The sequence below is a fragment of the Pollicipes pollicipes genome, unplaced genomic scaffold (assembly GCF_011947565.3).
Source record: "Pollicipes pollicipes isolate AB1234 unplaced genomic scaffold, Ppol_2.1 Scaffold_4881;HRSCAF=5763_pilon_pilon_pilon, whole genome shotgun sequence".
Lineage (NCBI taxonomy): Eukaryota > Metazoa > Arthropoda > Thecostraca > Pollicipedomorpha > Pollicipedidae > Pollicipes > Pollicipes pollicipes.
Window position 1 is genome coordinate 47,451,405 of NW_023596576.1, and position 21,192 is coordinate 47,472,596.

A 21,192-nucleotide genomic window follows, 5' to 3' on the forward strand; every position below is an offset into this window, starting at 1 on the left:
GATTTCTAAGTCACCGGAGAGGCGTGGTTAGTCTTATAAGGAACCTCGCCCCGTAAAGGTAGTGACGGAAATGCCGTTTAGTATCGATGATGGTCAGAGGTTCTAGCCTTGTCGCGGAATTAGTTTGCTCAGGGGGACTGGGGCTTAACGAATTGCTGTAGAATGCGGCAACATACTCTCTTCCGTCTGCTTCTCGAGACAAAACACCGGCGATACCACATTTGCTGACGTCGGCGTCGAGGATGTGCGTGGTCGTAGGGATCGGGTATGCAGGACCTGAGACGTAGCCAGGGCTGTCTTCAATGTCTGGAATGGCCCCTGGCAACTCTGGTCCTCGATTAACTTTTTGGCTCTCCTTTGTCAGGCTGTGTAGTGGGGCAGCGATCGTGGCAAAATCGCTAATGAATCTGCAACAGTACGCACACAGTTCCGAGAAACTTTGCAGCTGAGCTTTGTCAGCTGGAACCGGCCAGGCACGGACGGCAGTGCACAAGTCAGGATCGATTGAAGTACCGTACTTGTCTGTTGAACAGGTGGCACTTTTTGACGTTGGGCTTCAAATAAGCGCCCCTTAATCGTTTGAATACCTCTTGCAAACGGAGCAATTCCTCATCGAAAGTTTCGCCAAAAATAATGATGTCCAGATGAGCTAAAAGGCAATTCCAATGCAAGCCGCCCAGAACTGCCTTCATCAGCCTTTCAAACGTTACTGGGACAATGCAGAGGCCAAATTACATGACTCTGAACTGCAAGAATCTATTTCCGCATGAAAGAACCGTCACTGATTCATCCTCCTCAGTCATGCGGACCTGATGGTACCTGGACTTCAGGTCTAGGGTACAGAACCACCTTGCTCCTGTCAAAGCGTCGAGCGTAACATCTATTCGTGGCAGAGGGTAAAAATCCTTGGAAATTACATTGTTTAGAGCTCTGTAATCGACGCAGCATGGGTGATATCCATCCTTCTTCTTGACCAGTACAGCGTTTCTCCAGAGGCAGCTCCACACAGCTGCTATCCAGGAGGTCGCATAGGTGAGGTGGCATCGACTCGTGCACTGCCGCCACCTTTTGTCCCGTGTAGCTGCCGGAGATCCGTGCCACAGGCTCGCAGCTTCCGACGTCTGTTGATCCGAACAAGCTTGTCCGTGAGATTAGCCATCAGAACCGGAAACAACGGTCTTCCGGTGCCCACCAGCGTGCCAGCGACTATCTCTCCCCGTCTTGGTCCGTCTCCAGCCCCAACCATTCCAGGGACGTTGAACACTGCTTCGACGGGCCTGCAAGTGACCAAAGCTTCGGGGTGCTGGGATCTCATGACTGGCTTCCTGATGCTGACCCTGAACGCCTTCACTACGTCCCTTTCCGGTACACCAACGATCACAGGCACTAGTTTGCCCTGGATCTCCATAGTTATAATTGACATATCCAATACGCATCTGTTCTGACTGATATAGCCTAGCCCAAGGATGCGCGACTCTGTGGGGTTGTTTGATACATGCACTTGATGTGTTACCGATTTGTGATTTCGATGATGTTTTAGGGGACTGTTTGATACATAGACGTGATGTAACTCGCCGATTCCCAGCTCAACATGCATCGGATCCCATAAAGCTGAACGCTTTCCAGTGACATCACTGAGTACCTCCGTGGCTACAGGCAAATCCTGTTCACCGCACACGTCCCTGCCGAGTACGGTTTGATTAGAGCCTGAATCGATGATTGGTGGGCGGTTCCCGTTGATGATGCCGTTCACTTAAATGCTGTCCATCCCGTTGCAGCACCGCATCCGGAGCATGTTGGGAGAAGTTCCCGAGTCCCTTGGCCTCCATGACGCGGCCATCCTCTTGGGTTTGCGGCAGTCTCTTTCGATGGGACCCATTTGGTCGCAGTTCCAGCAGGGTCCCAACCTCGACGGTGCTGAAGCTGTCCTTCTGGATCCTAGTGGTCTACCAGGTCTTTTCTGCGCGCGCGAAGATGCTTCCGGCTGTTCCAGTCGGTGTCAGATCTTTTGGAGAAGCTTCTTGTCCTGAATGCCGTGCGCCTCCACCTGGCTCTGCCGACTGCGTACCCGTGTTCGGAGAACGCACCTTAAATTGCCTGATTCGCTGCGCGCCTGATTGATTCATATTTTAAGGCAGCGGCAAGCGCATGTTGAACATGAACGAGCCTCGCTCTCCTCACAGCCATCTGCATGCTGACGTCCTGCAAGGCGTCGATAAGCTGGTCGCATGCAATGGTTGCTCTGAAAGCTGCCTCCGCCTTGGATAGGCGTGGTGGGCAAGTCGCTCGGTCTGCTGTGCCAGCGTGGGTAGAGATCCGCCAGTCCCTCGGACCTCGGCTCTGAGCTGATCTCGAAACAGCTGACCTTGGTCCGTGGATCTAAAGCGCTACTCAAAAGCTCCTGCGAGTGTCCGGCACCTCCTCTGACTGTCGACTGACAGATGACCCAACAGCTCGATGGCTTGCTCCTTCAGACCTTGCCGACATATACGCGGCTTTCTCAGCATCTCCCCGCTGGTTGCTGGACGCAATCATCTCAAATTGCGCCCTACAAGCGGACCACGACACCGTGCCACGAAATTCCTGACATTTCACACTTCCATCCACTCCGGCTGCGGCTCGGCTGAGGCCAGCTGCACAGCAGGAATGCCGACAGCTTCAGTGGGAGCCTCCGCATTGGTGACAACCGATGACTGTTGACATTGGCGGCAACCGATGAGGATGCAGTTGGCAATCTGTTCTGAATGTCTTTCATCCAAACAAGCGTATCCTTCTGCCTGACCGCGGTTTTTGCGATGAAGGTATGCAGCTGGTCCTGCACGGTCTTATTCAGATCCGCCATGCCTCTTAACGGGGCAGACGCACCGCAATGCGCTTCCGTGGCTTCCGTGGCTTCCGGAGCCGCCGTGCCTGTAGCTTCCTACCTGAGTCCACCCGTCTTGGTGTTGCCGCTTGACTGCGGGTCATTCGTTTCTCCCTGTCGTCCTGCATTGTCCTGTTTGCAATTTCCCATGAAGCGATCTACGAAAAAAGGGCACGCGACAGGGCGTTCTCAAACAGCGAGTGCTGAGCGGTGTACAGTAACAATAATCATAGAGCAAACACAGATTCCAAACCTTTGACGTCAATGCTATTTATAAAACCGCTCCAGCTCACTCGCTCCAATCATACTGGTATATTACATGCACAATATCATTTTATGTACATATCTCCCGGGGAAAAAGCGGTGCTCATTGTCATTGAGCTTCCAGCAGGGCTTGGCAGGAGGGCAGGATTGCGGCCACCGAGGAGTGCCACGAGCCGTCGGCCGTAGGTAAGATAGGGCACAAACCGTTTGGCCGTTTCCAGCGACTCGAAGGAAAGACGGGAGACATACAGAACGCTTACTGTATCAGTCGGGAGCTGGGACCCGACTGACCCCTCGTCCGCGCCCCGTGCCTGACCTCGGGTCGGCCGCACCAGGGGCCTGATTGGCCCGAGGCCGAAGTCACGTGACTTAGACTAACCCGCAGCGCCGGCGACCGGGGCCAGGCCGTGACCAGCGGCGCAATGTGCGATGCTTGGCGCAGGCGCGTTGCCCACAATAGCGCACATGGGCACCGTAACGCACACCGGTACGAGACATGTAAAATAGTGCAGTTTGGTCCCCAAAGCCCAAACCATAAAGAAGTGGTTATCCGGTTGGAAAGGAGTGGTCCATGCATCGACAAATCATTCGTCATGCACCACAAAGACTGCCCTCGCGGAGCGCCGCCTCGGCCGACCGCCCGCCCCCTCCGCCCATATGGATTGCCGGGGTCGGGGCAGTCGGAGCAGGAGGAGATGGGGAGGTGAGTGCGTACTGCAAAGGTGGCGCCGTCTCTTGTTCATGTGTGTCAACTCGGAACTCAATAGATACCCAGTGATAGGACCTTAGGCAAGCGCCTGTGGTGCGGCTGGAACGCAGGGGTGTATCGGCAGGGTGTCTCGCGACAACGAAACGATCAAACAGCCCCAGCTGGTCCGATCCGTTTGGAAAGCACAAAACGAGAGCACAGCGATGCTTAAGGACCGCACCAAGATAAGTGATCAATGGCATCCAGGTTCTTTAGGTAGCAACCTTAACACTGTTGTGTTGCAACTGTTTCACCAAACTTATTAAACGCCCTGAAAGCTTACTTGGGGAAAACAGCGCAGAACCGCTTGTGGGACCGGAATACGAGCCATCCAGCCTCCAGCTCTAGGGTAAAAGGTTTACCGAGGTCCGACTACAACGACTTGGATATAGCCGAAGAAAATGTTCAAGTCGTTTCGGAGGGTCCTGAACAAACGCCAGCACATGACAGTAAGTGCCTGTATGACGCATTAGTAGGACGTGTCCCGGAAGGAAAGGCCATGTACCATGGTGATTGGCCATGATGGCCAGTGGCCATGACGATTTAGGTAGCGTGCTCCATTTCAGTTAAATATAGCAGGTTTTCCTATGAAATGGAACAATTTCTGGCAAGTTTTGCAACTTCTGCCAGTCAAAGAGTCGTGACCCAGACCCCAACTGCTTTCACCTGCCTTCCTCACTTCGCCTTGTCTTCACATTATACTCAACGTACGCACTGCAGTACAGAGATAAATGGGCAATCATTGCCCATTGATAAATTGAATACAAACAGAAGCTATGGTGCCCACATATCTGCATATCAATATTCATTTCACAAAAAAGGGATTATTTATAGATGTCCATGCGTCTTACTACGACAAATATGGCGCGGGTGCTGGAGCCCAAAAACGTGATTTAGTAGGATTTATTTTTAGAAGCATATTCTAGTATTGATTCGTCTTAAGGAAAATGGAAATACAAAATGTGCAATCTTTACGCACAAAACAGTGAAATAAAGATATAAAACCGGATAATCACTCATTTCTTTGACGAAATTTGTTTTTAACCATGCTACTAGTACATACAAACCTTTTCGTAGTGACATCCAAAAACCATGCTACGGGCTAACAAACTTGGTCTCATGGTTATGTTACGTCTGAGTAACCTTATGCTTTAGTGGTCTTGGATTTAACCTGCATTTTGTACACCTGCAGGATTTAAAGTGATATGTCTAGTTCGCCATTGCTGATAACTTCAGAATCTGCAGTAGATTTCACAGCCAGTTCGCAAGATGTGAATAGGGCTTTACGCATTAGTGCGTTCGCTGTATTTGCCCGCAGGCTGATGCTGGACATATGCAGCGTAATGTGTTATGGAACAAAGTTGATGAAAAAATTGATTGGTGTAGGTGATAAACTTCACGATGCGACCCAGTTACATTTCTCGCCGGTTGGGGAGACATTTGTGACTTAAAGCCACGCACTGGTAACGGTATGCAAAGCTGGTGATATGAAAGCTGCTAAGTACATTTGCGACGAACATTATTCATATAGATAAGACAAAGTAATAGCCTCATTTCTCGGACAAAAACCAGGAGAAAGCACGTCTATATCTCCATTCCCCTGTTTTTTTTCCCGCGGAATGGGGCTGCTAGTGCTGTCTTATCTAGTGATGTGTATTCGTATGACGACTGTCGATATCTTATTATTATACATGACCATCTATTCGTAACTAAACATTTGCGCATTTTTAGCGCATCTGTTATGAAAAAACATGTTCCTATGACGTTGATGTGGAGGCATGAGTTTCACTGCCTGCGGCATTCAGCTTTGGGCCGCCTAAATGAACACTCCGCTCCGACCATTTACGGAAAGGAATGTCATCAAGCAGCTGGTATGCAGCAATGCAGGCACTGCTGTAATTAACATGTGATGTTTTCATCAACTGATACGCATGTGGTTTGATGTGTGGGGACATATTGGATCTACCACCTGAAGAGAGGCTCTAGGAAACTTACCTGGACGGAAGGAAGAAGGGAGGAGGGAGCGCCTTAGCCGCTAAAGCCTGTGCTATTTAATTGCACATTGCCGGAATGCTCTGCAGACTGTGAGCAGTGAGATGCTTGTGCGTGTGAAGTGTCTTTACAAGAAACATTACTTTATGATGCAGGCGGTACTCTGATTTGTTACGATGTCCTCATGAATAGTTTTAAGCTCCTGTTGGGGGAAGTACTTTCAGCACTAATCTGGGGTCCCCATACAAGTTGGGAAAGGGGGGAGAAAGTTAATGCGCCCAGGGTACCGAGAACTGCCGGCTTTTCCTCTCATCTGAACAAAATTTGAAGTCAAAACAAAATTGCCTGATTTTTTTGTTTATTTACACCGTTATCATTAGCATGAGCGTCTTGTCTTAAGTTGGAAAGGCTCGCCTTTAAGTTTGGGTCAGACCCCGTGCACGTTGGAGGATGTTCGAACCATTTCAGCTGAAAATCGTTGAGTTGTCCCAATGTTGACATTATACAAGTCGCAACACAAAACAATGATCGACTTTAAACATACCATGAGCTATTGATAAGTCTAGAATGAATTAAAACCATGATGTTAAAAGAATTCCACGTTTTGACCCATAATTGTCATGAGAAAGTAAAATTATTTTATTAGCATGTCATTATTAGAATATACTCAGAGTGTCGCGACAAATAAAAGGCCGGTCGGTATATGCGACCAAAAGTTTAAACGAGTCCTAAAATATCAAAGTTTTCGTTTAACAAAATGCGTTCAACATGTGCCGCAGCCTATGGGACAGGGGCATGATCTCATTTATATGCGTTCACCACGGGCTCACCTTATCCCTTCATATGTCACCGTCCATCAGCTCAGAGAACGGGCATAGGGCGACGCGGCTGCCCAGGGATGAAAGAGCTTCTGACACCGGATACAGTCACTGACAAAAACGGACACTTGCGAACCAATTGGTGGCGACATAGTGAAAAAACAAGTTACAACAGACCAGAACATATAACAACAGACCATTCAACCTTGACGAAACTCAAAGCGTAGTATCGGTTTGCGCCCGCCAACCCTTGTGACGTGTAAATGTGTATAGCACATGTCGAAACGTTGACGTTTCGCTGCTTGAGCAAGGTCAGCCACAATATGTGGCAAAGCATAGTAGCTTTAATCATTGTATTTTTAGCATGTGACAGAAATATACTACAAACTATACTATACCAGTGATGACGTCAGAGATGAGTGGTGACACAGTGTTTTTCTAAAGTCCTCAGATCAATGCCTTTCACAAATTTTTCAACCAAGATTCACTTCACACGCTAAACAGTATGAAATGCCAAATAACTAGGCTTATCACTAGTCATAATTGTCGCTGGCCACAGCATCTTCCGACGAACGTTTACTACGCGACGTTTTAAAGCGTCGCACCATTTGAGACAGACGTTTGAATGCTCGCCACGCGGTAATGAATGGATTCAGTGCATGACTGTGGGCTGCTGTTGGCTATGCTCGCGTGACAAGCTGGCTAGCTAGAATAAAGAAGTTAATCGTCAGTTTTTTAAGGTGCTGTGCGGCTTTTCTAAAGATCTACCATGGAGGTCGTTCTTAGCAGTAGCGTTAAGAAGCCCTGCCGATTTGGGATTGCTGTTTGTGGATACCTGAGCTGTAGCTTTAGAGATAAACGGAGGACGTTGGAGCGACACATGTCAATGCTTCATCCGGGACTTCCTGCCGCTGAGAGGAACGGGGGCTTTGAGGCAAGAGGCTGAGCATCGCTGGTGTTGGCCTCTCACACTGCCCGCGGCACCGCAGACTTAGTGAACTGCCCGTTTGACAGGTGTGAGATAAAACGCTTTGTTCTGTCAGGATATAGTATCCAGTGATGAATGGAGATGAAAAAGGTGTTCATATATGCCTTGTACATCTTCTGATGCCAGTATTGCATGGGGTTCGTGCTAAATTCCGTTGAGTGAGACCGTGTTAGGAAGTGCAAGTTCTGCACCGGTAATGATTAAGAAGATGGTGGAGGTCGGCAACGTTTCCTGCTGATCGTGCGATGACGTCACCTAACCAAACGTGCCATTGTTTTCAGGTGCTTGTGAACCGAGCTAATCGATATACGTATACCTACAGAGATACAGTTTCGTAAAACACTTTAGGGAGAGGAAAGGGGAGGGCTCAGCGAGAAAACAGGGTGAGCCTGCATCCAAACAGGGTGAGCCTGCAATTAAAATGTTTTTTCTCCACATTTGACCCACGTTCATTTCTGAGCTGGTAACAAGGGTGTAGTTTCTCAACATTAATCTTAGGGGCTGAACCCTAAAAAGTTATGGTTAATGGACCATAACGGACAAAAATGATAAACAAGGATAGGAAGCTACATCGCTCGTTAGGAGGCACAATACCCCAACCCCCAACTGGATAGGAAACTACACGCCTCTAGGCTGGTTATGCTAAGTATGCCTTTATTTGATCATTTTGTCAACTTGGTGTCAGCCATCACCCAGCGTCTAATGGCCAGCAAATAATAGCTTAGTACAAATAAACTACCGAGACGACGATGTTTCATGGTTATGCCGCATGGCATTCCACGTGTCTTCGTTTTTGTGGTGCTTCGCGTTGAGAGCTACATTGCACCGATTTCTGAAAGATTTGGTTCCAGGTGACATTTTAGCCAGGTCCAAATTTTGCTGGTTGCAGAAAATGCAGTGTTTCACCGCTGCGGCTGACGTTCTCTGAGAGCACCCAGCAGAGAGCACGACAAGGCTCCCTGCTGCTCCTGCAGTACTGGACTGATCCTCGGGCATGTCCGGATGAAGATAAATGGGGCAGTGTCTAAAAGAGAACATTAAAAAAGGCGCCAAGCGAAAGCGAGTTTCGAGTAAACAAAGTCAACAGGAATGCAAGTTGACTTGGCAAAAGTTCAAAGAGTAAAAATCTTATAAGGATACCAAGTAGCAGCTTGAAATGTAAACATGGAAAGAGATAGACACGGCAAAACTTGGACAAAGGAGATTAAGACAAAAAAGGCAAATGGGTGAGCCAGTTGGATGAGCTTCGTTGAACGGCAGGAGAACTCTTACCTATCAGTAGAGAGAGTGAGACTATAACAGGACTAAACTCCGGCCTAAATACCAGTCCTGTCCTGTTCTGTCCAGACCATCCTTATCTCCATCTTTGATCCGGTCCTATCCCGTCCTGACAGTGCTGTCTATCCCTCCACCTCTGTCTCCGGTTTTCTTGGTACGATCCGGTATGGCACGATCTAGCCACCTCGGTCCAGCATGATCCGGGCCGATCCTGTCCTGACAGTGTTGTCTATCTCTCCGCCTCTGTCTCCGGTCTTCTTGGTACGATCCGGTATGGCATGATCCAGCCAGCTCAGTCCAGCATGATCCAGTCCGGTCCTGTCTGGACCGATCTTTTCTGGAAAGGGTGGGACATTTTAAAAAGGCAGTACCGATCCACTAAAATCAAATGTTTTGAGTAGAGAATCACTTCATTTTCAGCTGCTTCAGTTCAGTCCAGTCCAGATCAGTTAAGTTCAGCAAAGTCAGTTCAACTCATGTCCCTGCTCTGTCATGTGCTGCTCTGTACTTTGCAGTCCTGTCCCGTTATACCGTCCAGTCCCTTGTAACTTGACATCGGAATGGCATCATCGCAGAATTCTACGAATGAAGAAGACATTCTACGGAACACCTTCAAATCATTTCGACCGTGCACAGTTTTGCCACCTATCGTGGAGCGCGTCACCACGCCTTCCTCTGTCACTGTTCTGGCCGGCGTCGTGGAGGCTCGCGCGTGTGGACCAGCGCGGGGGTCGCCCTATTCGCCAATGGCCGGTCTCCTGCGGGGTGTTCGACGCACCAAGGTCAACGTCTGCGGCGGATGAGCATAGGTCGCCTCGGGCCGGGGATGGGTGTGACAGTCTGCTATAAAACCCCGCTCTGTGTCCTCACCGGCACCACTCTCCCTGCTCTGCCCAGCAGCCGCCCGGCCTCGCCCGCCCAAACATGAAGCTCGTGAGTACAGCGCTCTGATCGTCAGTGCATGCGGGATCTGCAGGTGACTCGGCCCTGTGAAATACGAGCATGAGGTGGACATCATGTGCACGGATATACGCGGAAAAGTTTTATCTCACCAGAAGCTAAGCCATGTCACCAACGGCAGCAGTGTTAGGACTCAGAAGCATTTCGATCTGTTCCTTTCCATGCATCGCCAGGAACCTGGGGCTAAATTTTCCCACATGTTAGGGGAGGGGGAGGAGGCAACCCTAAAGATATTCCCGACCACTCAACGCACGATAATTCCGATGGTTATGACTGAGAGCCCCGCACAATGGGCGCGACGGGATGCGAGCATTTAGAACTGCAGACATGCTGTCGCCTGGTGACGGGATTCACGCCTTTCTCGTGTCGACGCTGACCTAATGTGACCTTGTATCACGTGTTGCAGGTGATTGTCCTCTGCCTGGTGGCTCTAGCTTGGGCCGACAAGGACGCCAAAATCGTGAACCAGCAGTTCGAGATCAACGAGGATGGCTCCTATGATGCCCAGTAAGAATGCCAGTCCCAGCATCCGGACACTTACGAAACACTTCGGTGGCATTATTGTTGGAGGTTGCCGTGTTTCCGATTGGCACATATCTCAAACATTCTGGCAGGCCTTCAGCTCGTGTTGACGGCCACTACACCACTTCTGTAAGGCTTTGCCATCTGGTGTCATGACACGCAAACACACAGGTTTCACCAGCAAGCAGAGTTCGATTCTCGCCTCGTGGAATACGCTTCTTGGGTTTCAGTCGTAACACTGTGGTCAACCGTAGGAAATACCAAAGCCATGATCCCTCGCTGCTTGAACAAGGCCAATGACGTCCTGTGCGTGCCAAGTTCGATTTCAACACCGCATTGGCTCATTTGGACACCTGTCCTCCAGGCACGAAACCAGCAACGGCATCCGGTCCGATGAGAGCGGCATCTCGTACCCGGGTAACGAGCCGGAGACGGGCAACTACGTGAGGAGTGGCTCCTACTCGTATGAATGGGAGGGCGTCACCTACACCGTCACGTGGCAGGCCGATGAGAACGGATACTTCGCCGAGGGTGACCACCTCCCCAAGTAGAACTTTCTACCCTCTCTCCCCTCTTCCCACATCTCTCCGATGTCTTTGTCCGTGTCCCACCACTGCGAATAAGTGTCTCCATATACCATGAGCCTTCGTGCCAGTCCCGCGTGTTATCTGTGATCTGTGGTCCGAAGTCCTCAATATAGTCCACAACGGCAATCGATTTGTGTGGCTGTCCCGAAGCTGGGATGCATTCCTTGCATCTGCCCGCTTTAAATAGCGCACCACAGCCTGTAACAAATTATGCCAATCGGAGACCAAGAACCTTCAACTGAAACTGAAAATCTACATAAATCGACCAACTTTTGGTCGGGCACAAAATAGGCTATCGGTCGGTCTTCAGACATGAAATACGTTGATATAGACCGCGAATTTAAACGCATCACACCTTGCAGCTACGGAACACTTAGCCATAACGTGCCAGTTTTGTACCATAACCAAGCAGTTTCACAACTTATCAAATGCATTTTTCAAGGTAAATGGTTCTGTGCTTTCGCTAGGAAATTAAGAAGTAAATCTTTAGCATGCCCATCGGTCAGGCAAGTTCGAATGCTCCTTTAATCGTGTGCTAACTTAGGGAGCAACTAACAACTGCTATGCATTTGTTACACATACGTGCCAAATGTATGAATGTGTTAGTAGCCGGTTTCACGGGGGATTACGGTGCAAACTTGTTAGCACTGTTGTAAAAAGCTGGAACGCTCTTTCTAAGCCCACATTTTATTATCCATTTTTGGCTAAACATGTGTTGCAGGTATTTAAAACATGGTGGTAAAGACGCATAATTTGATAAAATTAACTGGTTAACTGGTCGCATGCGAGATCATGCTCTTATGACCAGGCGTAATGCTAGAAATCTACACAGCAAATATTTTCAAAGATCATTCCAAACGTCCGGCGGTATATTTGACGCAGACGCCACAAAACAAACTCCTACATCTCTGCAGCGTCCCTGTTCATAGGTATTCGGTAGGCATAGAGCTTACCTACACTACTTGCAAAGCTTGCTTACAGAACATACCGAACTTACGGGAACATCCTCAACATACAAACATACAGGAACATCCCTAACATGATCCAAGGTGAATGACCCTTGCATGAAACGATCCCTAAAGCCCGCGTTCCTCCACATAGCACCGATGCAACGACAAATTATCGAACATGTTTAGTATCAATATGTCCCGGGGGGGGGGAGGTTTTGGCACCGCTTGGTGGGGCATCCCATGATAAGTCGACAAGTGCCTTACGCCCTCATCTCTCGGAGTTTCATGGAACTTGGGTTGCAAGGAAAGTCATCAACGTTGAAGCTGCCTGTGACCTTATTAAATCTCTCAGTTTCACTGTTTCGGAGCTGCGTGACATTCCGACAGCCTCGGACTATTTCGGAACTGATTGCAGGGCTTCCTGCGGTGGCGATTTTTCCACATTCTTAAAAGACAACCTGGCAAACCTATATTGAAGCGCAGCGCATGCTGTAAGAGATGCGTAGAACCCAAGGCAACCAGCAAGGTGGGCACCGGCTCTTGTTTACATTTACTACGGCTGTGGCATTATCAACAATAACTGTGGTCTCCGGGGGTCCAATTGGGGCAGCAATGTATGATGCGGCGAGCTCACCTCAGTAGATAGGCAAAGGGTAACGCAGCTGCTGGGTGAGCTCGCCGCTCGCATCCACCCATGCGAGGCAGGCAAGCGTCACATGGGCTGATAGCTCTTTATGATGTTTCAGGAAGCGTGGATGATGCATAGCAGCCGTGATGAGCCAAGGCCGTGTGCATTGTATTGTGTATTTCTGGGAGTTTTGAGCCTCCCTCCAAAATCTGGACTACGAGCTGGAATGGCAGGCGCGTAACAGGTCGGACAAAGTTTACACAACTTGCGAGTTGCTGTCTGTAGTGCAGCGGCTTGTGCGGCGCGATGTTTATAGCGTGCATTATTTCTTTTCTAACGTTTGTGGCATATGGATTTGACGCGCTGCAAGGTTCGCTTTCAAGCCAAGGCATGCGACGATAGTGGCAGGACTGCAAGCACTCCTGCCCCGCCGAGCGTCATCGACTCGGCGCGCCCGGCCCCGGGCGGGGCCGCGGGCCTGGCCGAGCGCCCTGCTGCTGGACGACGAGCACCCCTCTGGAAGAATTGGGATCGCCCGGAAATGGTCATTTGGGGCTGGCGCTCGCCAGGGTTGTGGTACCTGTGTGTCCTTAGATATTTGCTCAAGTCGTTTTCTTTAGAAACCATATGTTTTGAGTAGATTTGTGACGTCCAGGTGCAAAATTGTGGATTTGTCGGAGTTTGTTGACATTTATCCCAAAAATACTCCGTTTGATGCCGGTACTTGTCCTGTCCCGTCCTGGTACAAGTCCTGACCTCTCAAGGTCACCCTTCAAAGCCAAACGTGGGCTCAGAGAACAAGAAAATCCATATCACAAAAAAATTTCAGGGCAATTTTCAGCTTGCAAATGCCAGAATATTAACCACAGAAAAAACTACCGTCCCTCAGAAAGTCCTGACTTCTCAAGGTCACCCTTCAAGGTCAGTATTCTAATATGTCTTCAAGGCCAATACTTACGATGAATATTCTGATGTTAACAAGTTTACATCGACCGGTAGTTTTTGGGTGATACGGAATTCCCCGTCATTTAAGCCCACATTTGACCTTGAAGAATTACCTTGAGAAAATGACCCTGAGTGGTCAAGACTTTTTACGGACGTTAGTTCTTTCTTTGGTGAATGTTCTAACAGTAGCAGGTTAAAATCGGCCGGTAAATCTGGGTTATATGGAGTTCCCCGTCCTTTGAGCCCGCGTCTGACCCTGAAAACTAACCTTCAGAGGTCAGGACTTTTTAATGGACGCTAGTTCTACCTGTGTTGAACATTCTGACATTTGCAAGCTGAAAATTGGCCGGTAATTTTTGAGTGATATGGCGTTTCTACGTCCCTTTGAGTCCGCGTTTGATCTGGAAGGATGAATTTGAGAGGTTAGAACTTCTTCACGGTCGCCATTTCTATCTGTGGTGAATATTCTGACATTCGCAAGTTGGATATCGGCCCGTAATCTTTGGGTTATATATATATATGTATATATATATATATATATATATATATATATATATATGTATATATATATATGTATATATATACATATATAAATATATATAAATACATATATTTGGGACTTCGAACACGTCCGTCACTGGTCTGCAGTAGGGCGCTACCATCGGGAGGCATGGATAAATGGAGGTGATGTTGTGACCAATTTGTCGGGTCGTAGGATTAACTTGTAGTGTATGCGTAGCCAAGCAATGGTTTCATGATAACGAAATAGATACGTTTGTGCATAGGCGTAGGAACAGTGGGGGGGGGGGGGGGGCACAGCTCAGGGCGTACTTCAGGAACTTTTTTTGGAAAGTAAGGCTGATGACCGGGGGGAGGGGGGAAGGGTACAGATGGAGGTTGTTACCGGTCTTTATTCAAATGGCATGGCTGCTATGCTAGATATGTATCTAGAGGTGTTTCTCATTATTGCACAATCTTGCCCACTCGACTCATCCATGTTACTCGGCAAATAGACTATCCAGCTTTCCAAGACGATTCGTCCATTTCAACATTGTCCTTCATGGGAAGGCGAAATTCCAAGAGTTTTGATATGGGTTCTTCAGACATTAAGTACATTGTAGCGGTGGACCATATGTGGCAATAGATCACGCCCCAGGACAGTGTTAACGTAGGGAAACGGTCACAGCTCAGGGGCGATGCGTTAGCCCGTGGACGCGGTGGGGTGGGACGCGGTGGTGCCGGCGAGTCGCACGCCGATCGTGTCGCGGGTGGGCTTGAAAGAGGTGCTGCTCGGAGCGCGTAGGGAGAGTCTTCCTGACGGCGTTGTGTACGGCAGTTCGCCGTTGTGTGTGGGGTGGTTCCGCCGCGATGTGACCCCGAATACAAGCTATTTCGGCCAGAACGTCTGAGACCCTGGCAGCGGCTGCAGGCGGTGTGACGACGTCCATCACGGCTGGTGGCGCGACGACACCAGCGTCAGCCAGCGGGAGCGCCAGCGCCAGCGGGAGTAGGGCCGTCACGCGGGATGGAGGCAGGCCGTCTGACGCCCGGCTCATCCCGGTGTACGATGGATCGTCGCGCTGGCCCTAGCGAGCGTTCTCGCTCGGGCACGGGCCGTGCTCAGCGATGAACGCGTCGCTGTGTGTGGCAGCGGCCGTGGCGCGTGCAGGGGCGCCTTTGCGAGCCGACGAGGCACCCACTGCGACGCTGCTGGTCGTGCAGTAGTCGGGCCACGTCGCCGTCGCCTTCCCGCGGCGTCGGACGGGAAGCGAGTCGGGGGACGCCGCGTCAGCGCGGGCGCCTTCTCCCCGCCATTGAAGGGCGCGCTGCCCATCGCCTGGCTGCAGGTGAACCGGCGAATGGTCGGGGTGCTGGTGGACGCGGGCTGCACGGATGCGCTCGTGTACGCTGGCCACTGGGAACGATGGACACCGCGGACGGTGAGAGTGGCCACGATTGGCGGCCGGGAACTCGGATGCTGCGCGACCGGCAGCATGGTGGTTGATACCAAGGACTGTCGAGTGACGCTCAAGGTCCTGGTAGCGCCGGACCGACCGCTGGATGTTGACGTCGTGCTCGGCATGAGTGGCATCGCTGCCCTGGGAGGCATCACCGTGCGGACGCCGACAGACGTGCGGTTCTGTGCGGCGGCAGCTGTGACCCAGCGAGGCCTGGAGGTGGATGCAGCCGACTTTACGGCGAGGTTTAGCAGCGAGCAGCAGGCGTGGACGGTCGCCTGGAAGTGGACGGACGCCAGCGCCAGTGCTGCAGATGGCGGTGGAGCTGTGGAGCAGCCTCCCGCGGCCGGTGGAGCGACGGGTCGGTCTCCCGCGGCCGGTGGGGCGATGGAGCGTGGCTGGAAAGGCGTGAGAACGCAGTGACCGACGGCTGGGATGACGTCACGGATGACGAGCTCCTGCATGCCCGGATCGGACACGCGTGCGAGCGCCTGTCAGCTGCAGACCCGGCGCGCGGCCAGTGGTGCTGAGCCGGAGACTGCGCGATCGTTTAGACCGACGCCAGCTTGGTCGCGGCCGGTGTCGTCGTCGAGACGCCGGACGGCGGCGTGGTGAAAGGTGGCTGTTGGCTGCGACCTGAAGGATCTGCCGCAGATCGCGTCAACGGTGACTCGGACGGAACCGGTGGGCATCCTGGCCTGTCCTGAGCAGCCGGCGGAAGAAGTCGCGACGATGCCGCTGCGACGCAGCCAGCGTGTGCGCCAGCGAGCGGGCCAACTTTATGGACAGAGTGTGTCGAGTGATTGGATAGTATGAATGTTGGTGTGAGAGCATGATCTTTGAAGATCAGGGATGGGTGTAGCGGTGGACCATATGTGGCACTAGATCACGCCCCAGGACAGTGTTAACGTAGGGAAACGGTCACGGTTCAGGGGCGATGCCCTAGCCCGTGGACGTGGTGGGGTGGGGCGCGGTGGTGCCGGCGAGTCGCACGCCAATCGTGATGCGGGTGGGCTTGAAAGGAGTGTAAGAGCTGCTGCTTGGAGCATGTAGAGAGAGTCTCTTTGTCGGCGTTGCGTGCCACAGTTCGCCGTTGCGAGTGGGGTGGTCCAGCTGCGGTGTGACCCCGAATACATACATCGCGAAGATAGATTGTAGATGGATATGTTTGACCTGTATTTGAAGATGAAAATTTGATTGCAGATCGAGTGGTCAGCAATGTGCATTAATATGGCCAACCCATGTTTGTCTCGAAAGATTTAACATTCAGTCAGAATCGAGAAGTGGTACAATTTATGTAACGTGGTTGTTTAACATGCGCGCTCGCAAATCTTAGCAACAAAAACCTCCACACGAGGCGTTGCAGTCTCCATAGCCCGCGGCACGCTAGCCCAGTGACTAATTTTTTCTCTGTGGCCCACCGGTGGGCAAAAATGATGGCTAATGGCTTTGAGAAAAGTTACCTTTGAACATTTAAATCGGCTAGTAATACAAACTATGTGACGTAATTTTGAGCATGCACGCTGGTAAATCTTAGAAACAAAAACCTCGACGCCAGGCGTTGCAGTATCCATGGGCCGCGCGGCGTTGGCCCAGCAGTTAATATTGGACCCTGGCCAACAGGTGGACGAAAATGATGGCACTTTGGAGAAAAATACATTTCAACGATTCAGGACATGAAATAGTACACTTAGAAGGCAGTCTGGGCGCATATTTCACGTGTGCTATTCTTAAACTGATGACAGGAACGGATTGGCCCTTAACAATCGGTTTGGTCCCCTACTTCTCCACCTTTATCAGCACCCAGCATCTCACAAGTTGCAGTGACTATGACAATGATGACCCAAAGCAATGCCTGCCTGCATACGAACTTCAGAAATCTTAAGGGAAAGAGAATTCTGCAAAGCTGTATCATGTGAGCTTATGCCAAGCATGTGCAGCAATGAGCTGCGTAGACCAGCCCCCACTGCCAGAATGAATGCAAATACTGTGGCATGCAGTGACTTGATTACATGCTGTAATGCTTCAATAGGTTCAAAATGTTGGCAATATCATAATGAGGTAGCAAATTACCTTTGTGCACCCCTACAACATAGGTGCTAGTGTTTCTTTCAGTTTGCGAGCATCACCACCCCGTCCCGTTCAAACACGAACATAAAGATAAAGGAAGGTATCGATTTGTCACATTTTATTGGGAGTCAGCAAATTTAAAGAATACCAAAACAATGCTCTCTCTCAGAAATACAAACCTCGCATGCACACTCCCCATCACATAAAGATCAATGCAAGCCACTGGCATGCACCACCAGTGATCACACCAATTTCAAGTCCCTGATTCACACTCTTTTGTAAAATAAGTGTGATTCCACGTTTGCACAGCTCGCGGAGTACCAAATTGCAGGTTTTCTTTTTGAAATTTCCACCAAATTTCAAGTTACAATCTCCGCAGAGGTTTCCGGTCATAACATCGCATTTTATCGTGAGCTCCGTTCAAAGTCCCAACGGGGGTCCATGATAATAAAGCTCAAGAGGTTGTACTTGAGGGACACAATTTTTTTGCTCAACACTTAAATTTGTCGTGCACTATATCTTGAATAGTTAGAAAAATGTACGTCCAAAATTACTGTAATGTTTCCCTAATTTCATAATGCCTAGCAGCACACAAACAACACACACACCCGCGCAAGATTTTTTGCTCCGTTGCGCACGGCGCCAGCCGAGCTGTCAGTGTGAAATACGCGAGTAGAAGAAGAAAAAACACCAACAGGAGAAAACAGTCAGAGCTGTCGTTGCGTCTTCTTTTTAAAACATCTGGGAGAACGCCATTCTTTTTTCGGCATCGTATTTTTCTGCAGACAGTGACGTTCTTTTTTGATAACTTTGGCCCATGGCCTAGATATAAGGAAAATGTCCGTTTGTCGAGGAGTGCCGCACAACCAGAAAGTGCTCACGCTTACGTTCGCGACACGCATTCAGCAGCGATATCTCCCTAACAGCCAATCACCTTGCGCGGATTTTAACATGTGTGCTGCATCATCGCTTTTGCGAACGTATCATCGGCCATGCTATTTTTGACCATAAGCAGAAAACAGCCTGTAATATCACGGCGAACGTATGACGTTTCTATGACACCATTGCGATGGTGGCTTTGAAAAGTTCCTAAATAAACATTTTGCCACTCTTGCAGGCGTGTTACCCAGGAAGCCAAGTGCTTTGGATCTTAAAAAGGGCATGGCCGTGAACTGCATTAAAAGGTCCTCAAAATGGCTATTTCGGCTCAAAACCCCATATAAAGGTGGAACACTCCTTTTATAGTTATTGCATGCTGTCAGACGTGACGAAACATAACACCGTTGCGGTCCATACATTTCTACAATACCTTTAACCAGAAGTAAAAAGTTTCGTTTCAAATTTGGAAAAGTGCATGCTTTTCAGATGCATCAGATGAGCAGCATCACCGTTCATCGTGTCACCGGGTCACTACCGTTTACAATTTTTGAACATTTGATTTCATGGGGACATCGACGTGAAGCGTAAGAGGTATTCCTTTACAACATCCCATGAGAAAAATGTTTGCGACGGGGTTGGGGACGTTGAAAAGGGTTGCTGCCGGTGTCAGCCTATCGCACCATCATTCCGACCATATTCTCTCTGTTGACATGCTCACTGCAGACGGTATGTTCCTTCGTATCAAAAGGAGAAGTCCTTCGGGCAGAGGATGAGCTTAGAATTAGACTGGCTGTGGCCAAGATTGTCCATGGGACACTTGAGGTTTACAGAGAAGTCCCAGTGAGTGTTCAGGCGGTCATTGTCCGTGAGTTAGCGGCAGACGTTTGTACGTAAGTAGCGGTCGCTTGATTTCTGATGATTTAGGGCGAGTTAGCAGAACCACTGTTGCACTGAGTTGACTTCCACGTGAATGCGAGCTACCGTGTTGTTGAGCTTAGTGTTGGGTCACGATGCTCTCCTTTTTTCAATGAATGAAGATCTCAAGCAATTGTTTTGAGCTATTCTTTCTCAAACCATCAATTGCAATGTCAACTGTGCATTGGAGGTCCGACTCGCTCACACGGCAATTCGGATGCCTCACCTGATATATCCATATATATATATATATATATATATATATATATATATATATATATACATATCTGGCTAAAATGGAACCAGGGTTTCTAAGGCGAGGGTACCAGAATTGCTGTACAGTATTCATAGCGTATTGTTATAGTGGAACAAGGCAGAACTCCGAAGCTCAGTTGATAGTGCTTTGGTTGGCTTGAAAAGTGACTTAAGAGGTCTTAGTTGTTGCTAGTGTCAGGAATGTATAAAGCCGAGGTTGAGTGCATGACCAATTTATTTAACAGCATCATGCTTTGGTCCGTGTTCGGCACGCCGACTGGTTGCATTTTCAGCAGCATCTTCTGAAAGCCGACAGGCGTTGTGCACTAAATGTGTCATATTTAGACCGCACGCCCGCAAAACATGGATTGAAATAGCATTTATACTCACCTTTAGCACCTGTGGCACCTTAAGGTTTCTGCAGCTGAAATCCACAAAATCTGCAGCAAATTCTGCGGTCATCTGCTGTTGCAGGGCTTACCACCTCTGCGCTGATTTCATCTGCACTTTGTGCACCTGCAGGATTGGAAATGGCACCTCTAGTTCGCAATAGCTGATAATCTGACTGGAGAATCTGCAACAGATTTTGCGGCCAGTTTGAAATATGTGATCAGGCCTTACCGCGTTAATGCGCTCGTCGTATTTGCCTGCAGACTGATGCTGAATATGTGCAGCCTCATTTTTTAAGAAATACCTTGGATGGTAGAAGCAGTTGGTTTAGATGGTAAACTTAATGATGCGACTCAGCAACATTTATCGTCGACCAGGAGACCTTGCATTAAACATCTGATATGCAACCATACAGGCACTTCCGCAGTTAACTTGTGATTGTTTCCCCAATAGATGCGCATTTAATGTGTGGAGTTATATTGGTCCTGCCGCCTGAGGAGAGGTAGGAAAAATTACGTGAGCAGCAGGAAGGAGGGAGGAGGGAGCGCCTTAACCTCTAAAGCATGTGCTAATTCATGCACATTGCCGAACTGCCCTGGAGACGGCGGACTGTGAGATGCTCGTGCGTGTCAAGTGTCCTTGAAAGAAACATTATTTCATGACGCAGCCGGTACTCTGATTCGGTCCGATGTCCTCATGAATGGTCTTAAGCTTCTGCTTTTCGGGGGCTGCTTGCTTGCAGCACTAAGTTGAGGCTTCCATACAAGTTGGGGTAAGGGGTGCGGGGGAGGGGTCTAGTTTAATATACCTAGCGTACCGAGGAATTCTGGCTTTTTCTCGCATCTGAGCTCATTTGAAGTCGAAACAAAACTGTCCGCTTTTTAAGTTATTTGCATCGCCTTGATTGTTATGGGCATCGTGTCTAAAGTTGGAAAGGCTCGCTTTTAAGTTGAAGGCAGGCCCTGTCCAAGCTGGAGGAGGTTTGAGCCCTTTCAACTGAAAACAATCGTTCGGCTCTGGGTACAGTGTTGACATTATACTAGTCGTGGCGCAATGGCAATAATCGACTTTCAAGATATCAGGGGCTACTGATATTAAAAGTATTCTACGTTTCGATCGATGATTATCATATGGAAATAAATTGTTCTTCAACACATCCCTATTTGAACATATTCGGAGCGT

General features: G+C 49.5%; 1 protein-coding gene across 2 annotated transcripts in view; it reads left to right on the forward strand.

The window, feature by feature from the left end:
• LOC119100925 (endocuticle structural glycoprotein SgAbd-4) overlaps positions 1–11,146 on the forward strand; it is a 16,038-nt gene extending 4,892 nt beyond the window's left edge. The window contains exons 1-3 of one of the 2 annotated variants that reach the window (XM_037224129.1): positions 9,811–9,884; positions 10,318–10,418; positions 10,798–11,146. In XM_037224129.1, the coding sequence (XP_037080024.1) occupies positions 9,876–9,884; positions 10,318–10,418; positions 10,798–10,984 (297 nt within the window). In that variant the 5' untranslated portion in view covers positions 9,811–9,875 and the 3' untranslated portion in view covers positions 10,985–11,146. Of the gene's footprint in view, positions 1–9,810; positions 9,885–10,317; positions 10,419–10,797 lie in introns of those variants that run through there. The other variant, XM_037224130.1, reaches the window with a different exon arrangement.
• Positions 11,147–21,192: the final 10,046 nt, after the last annotated feature.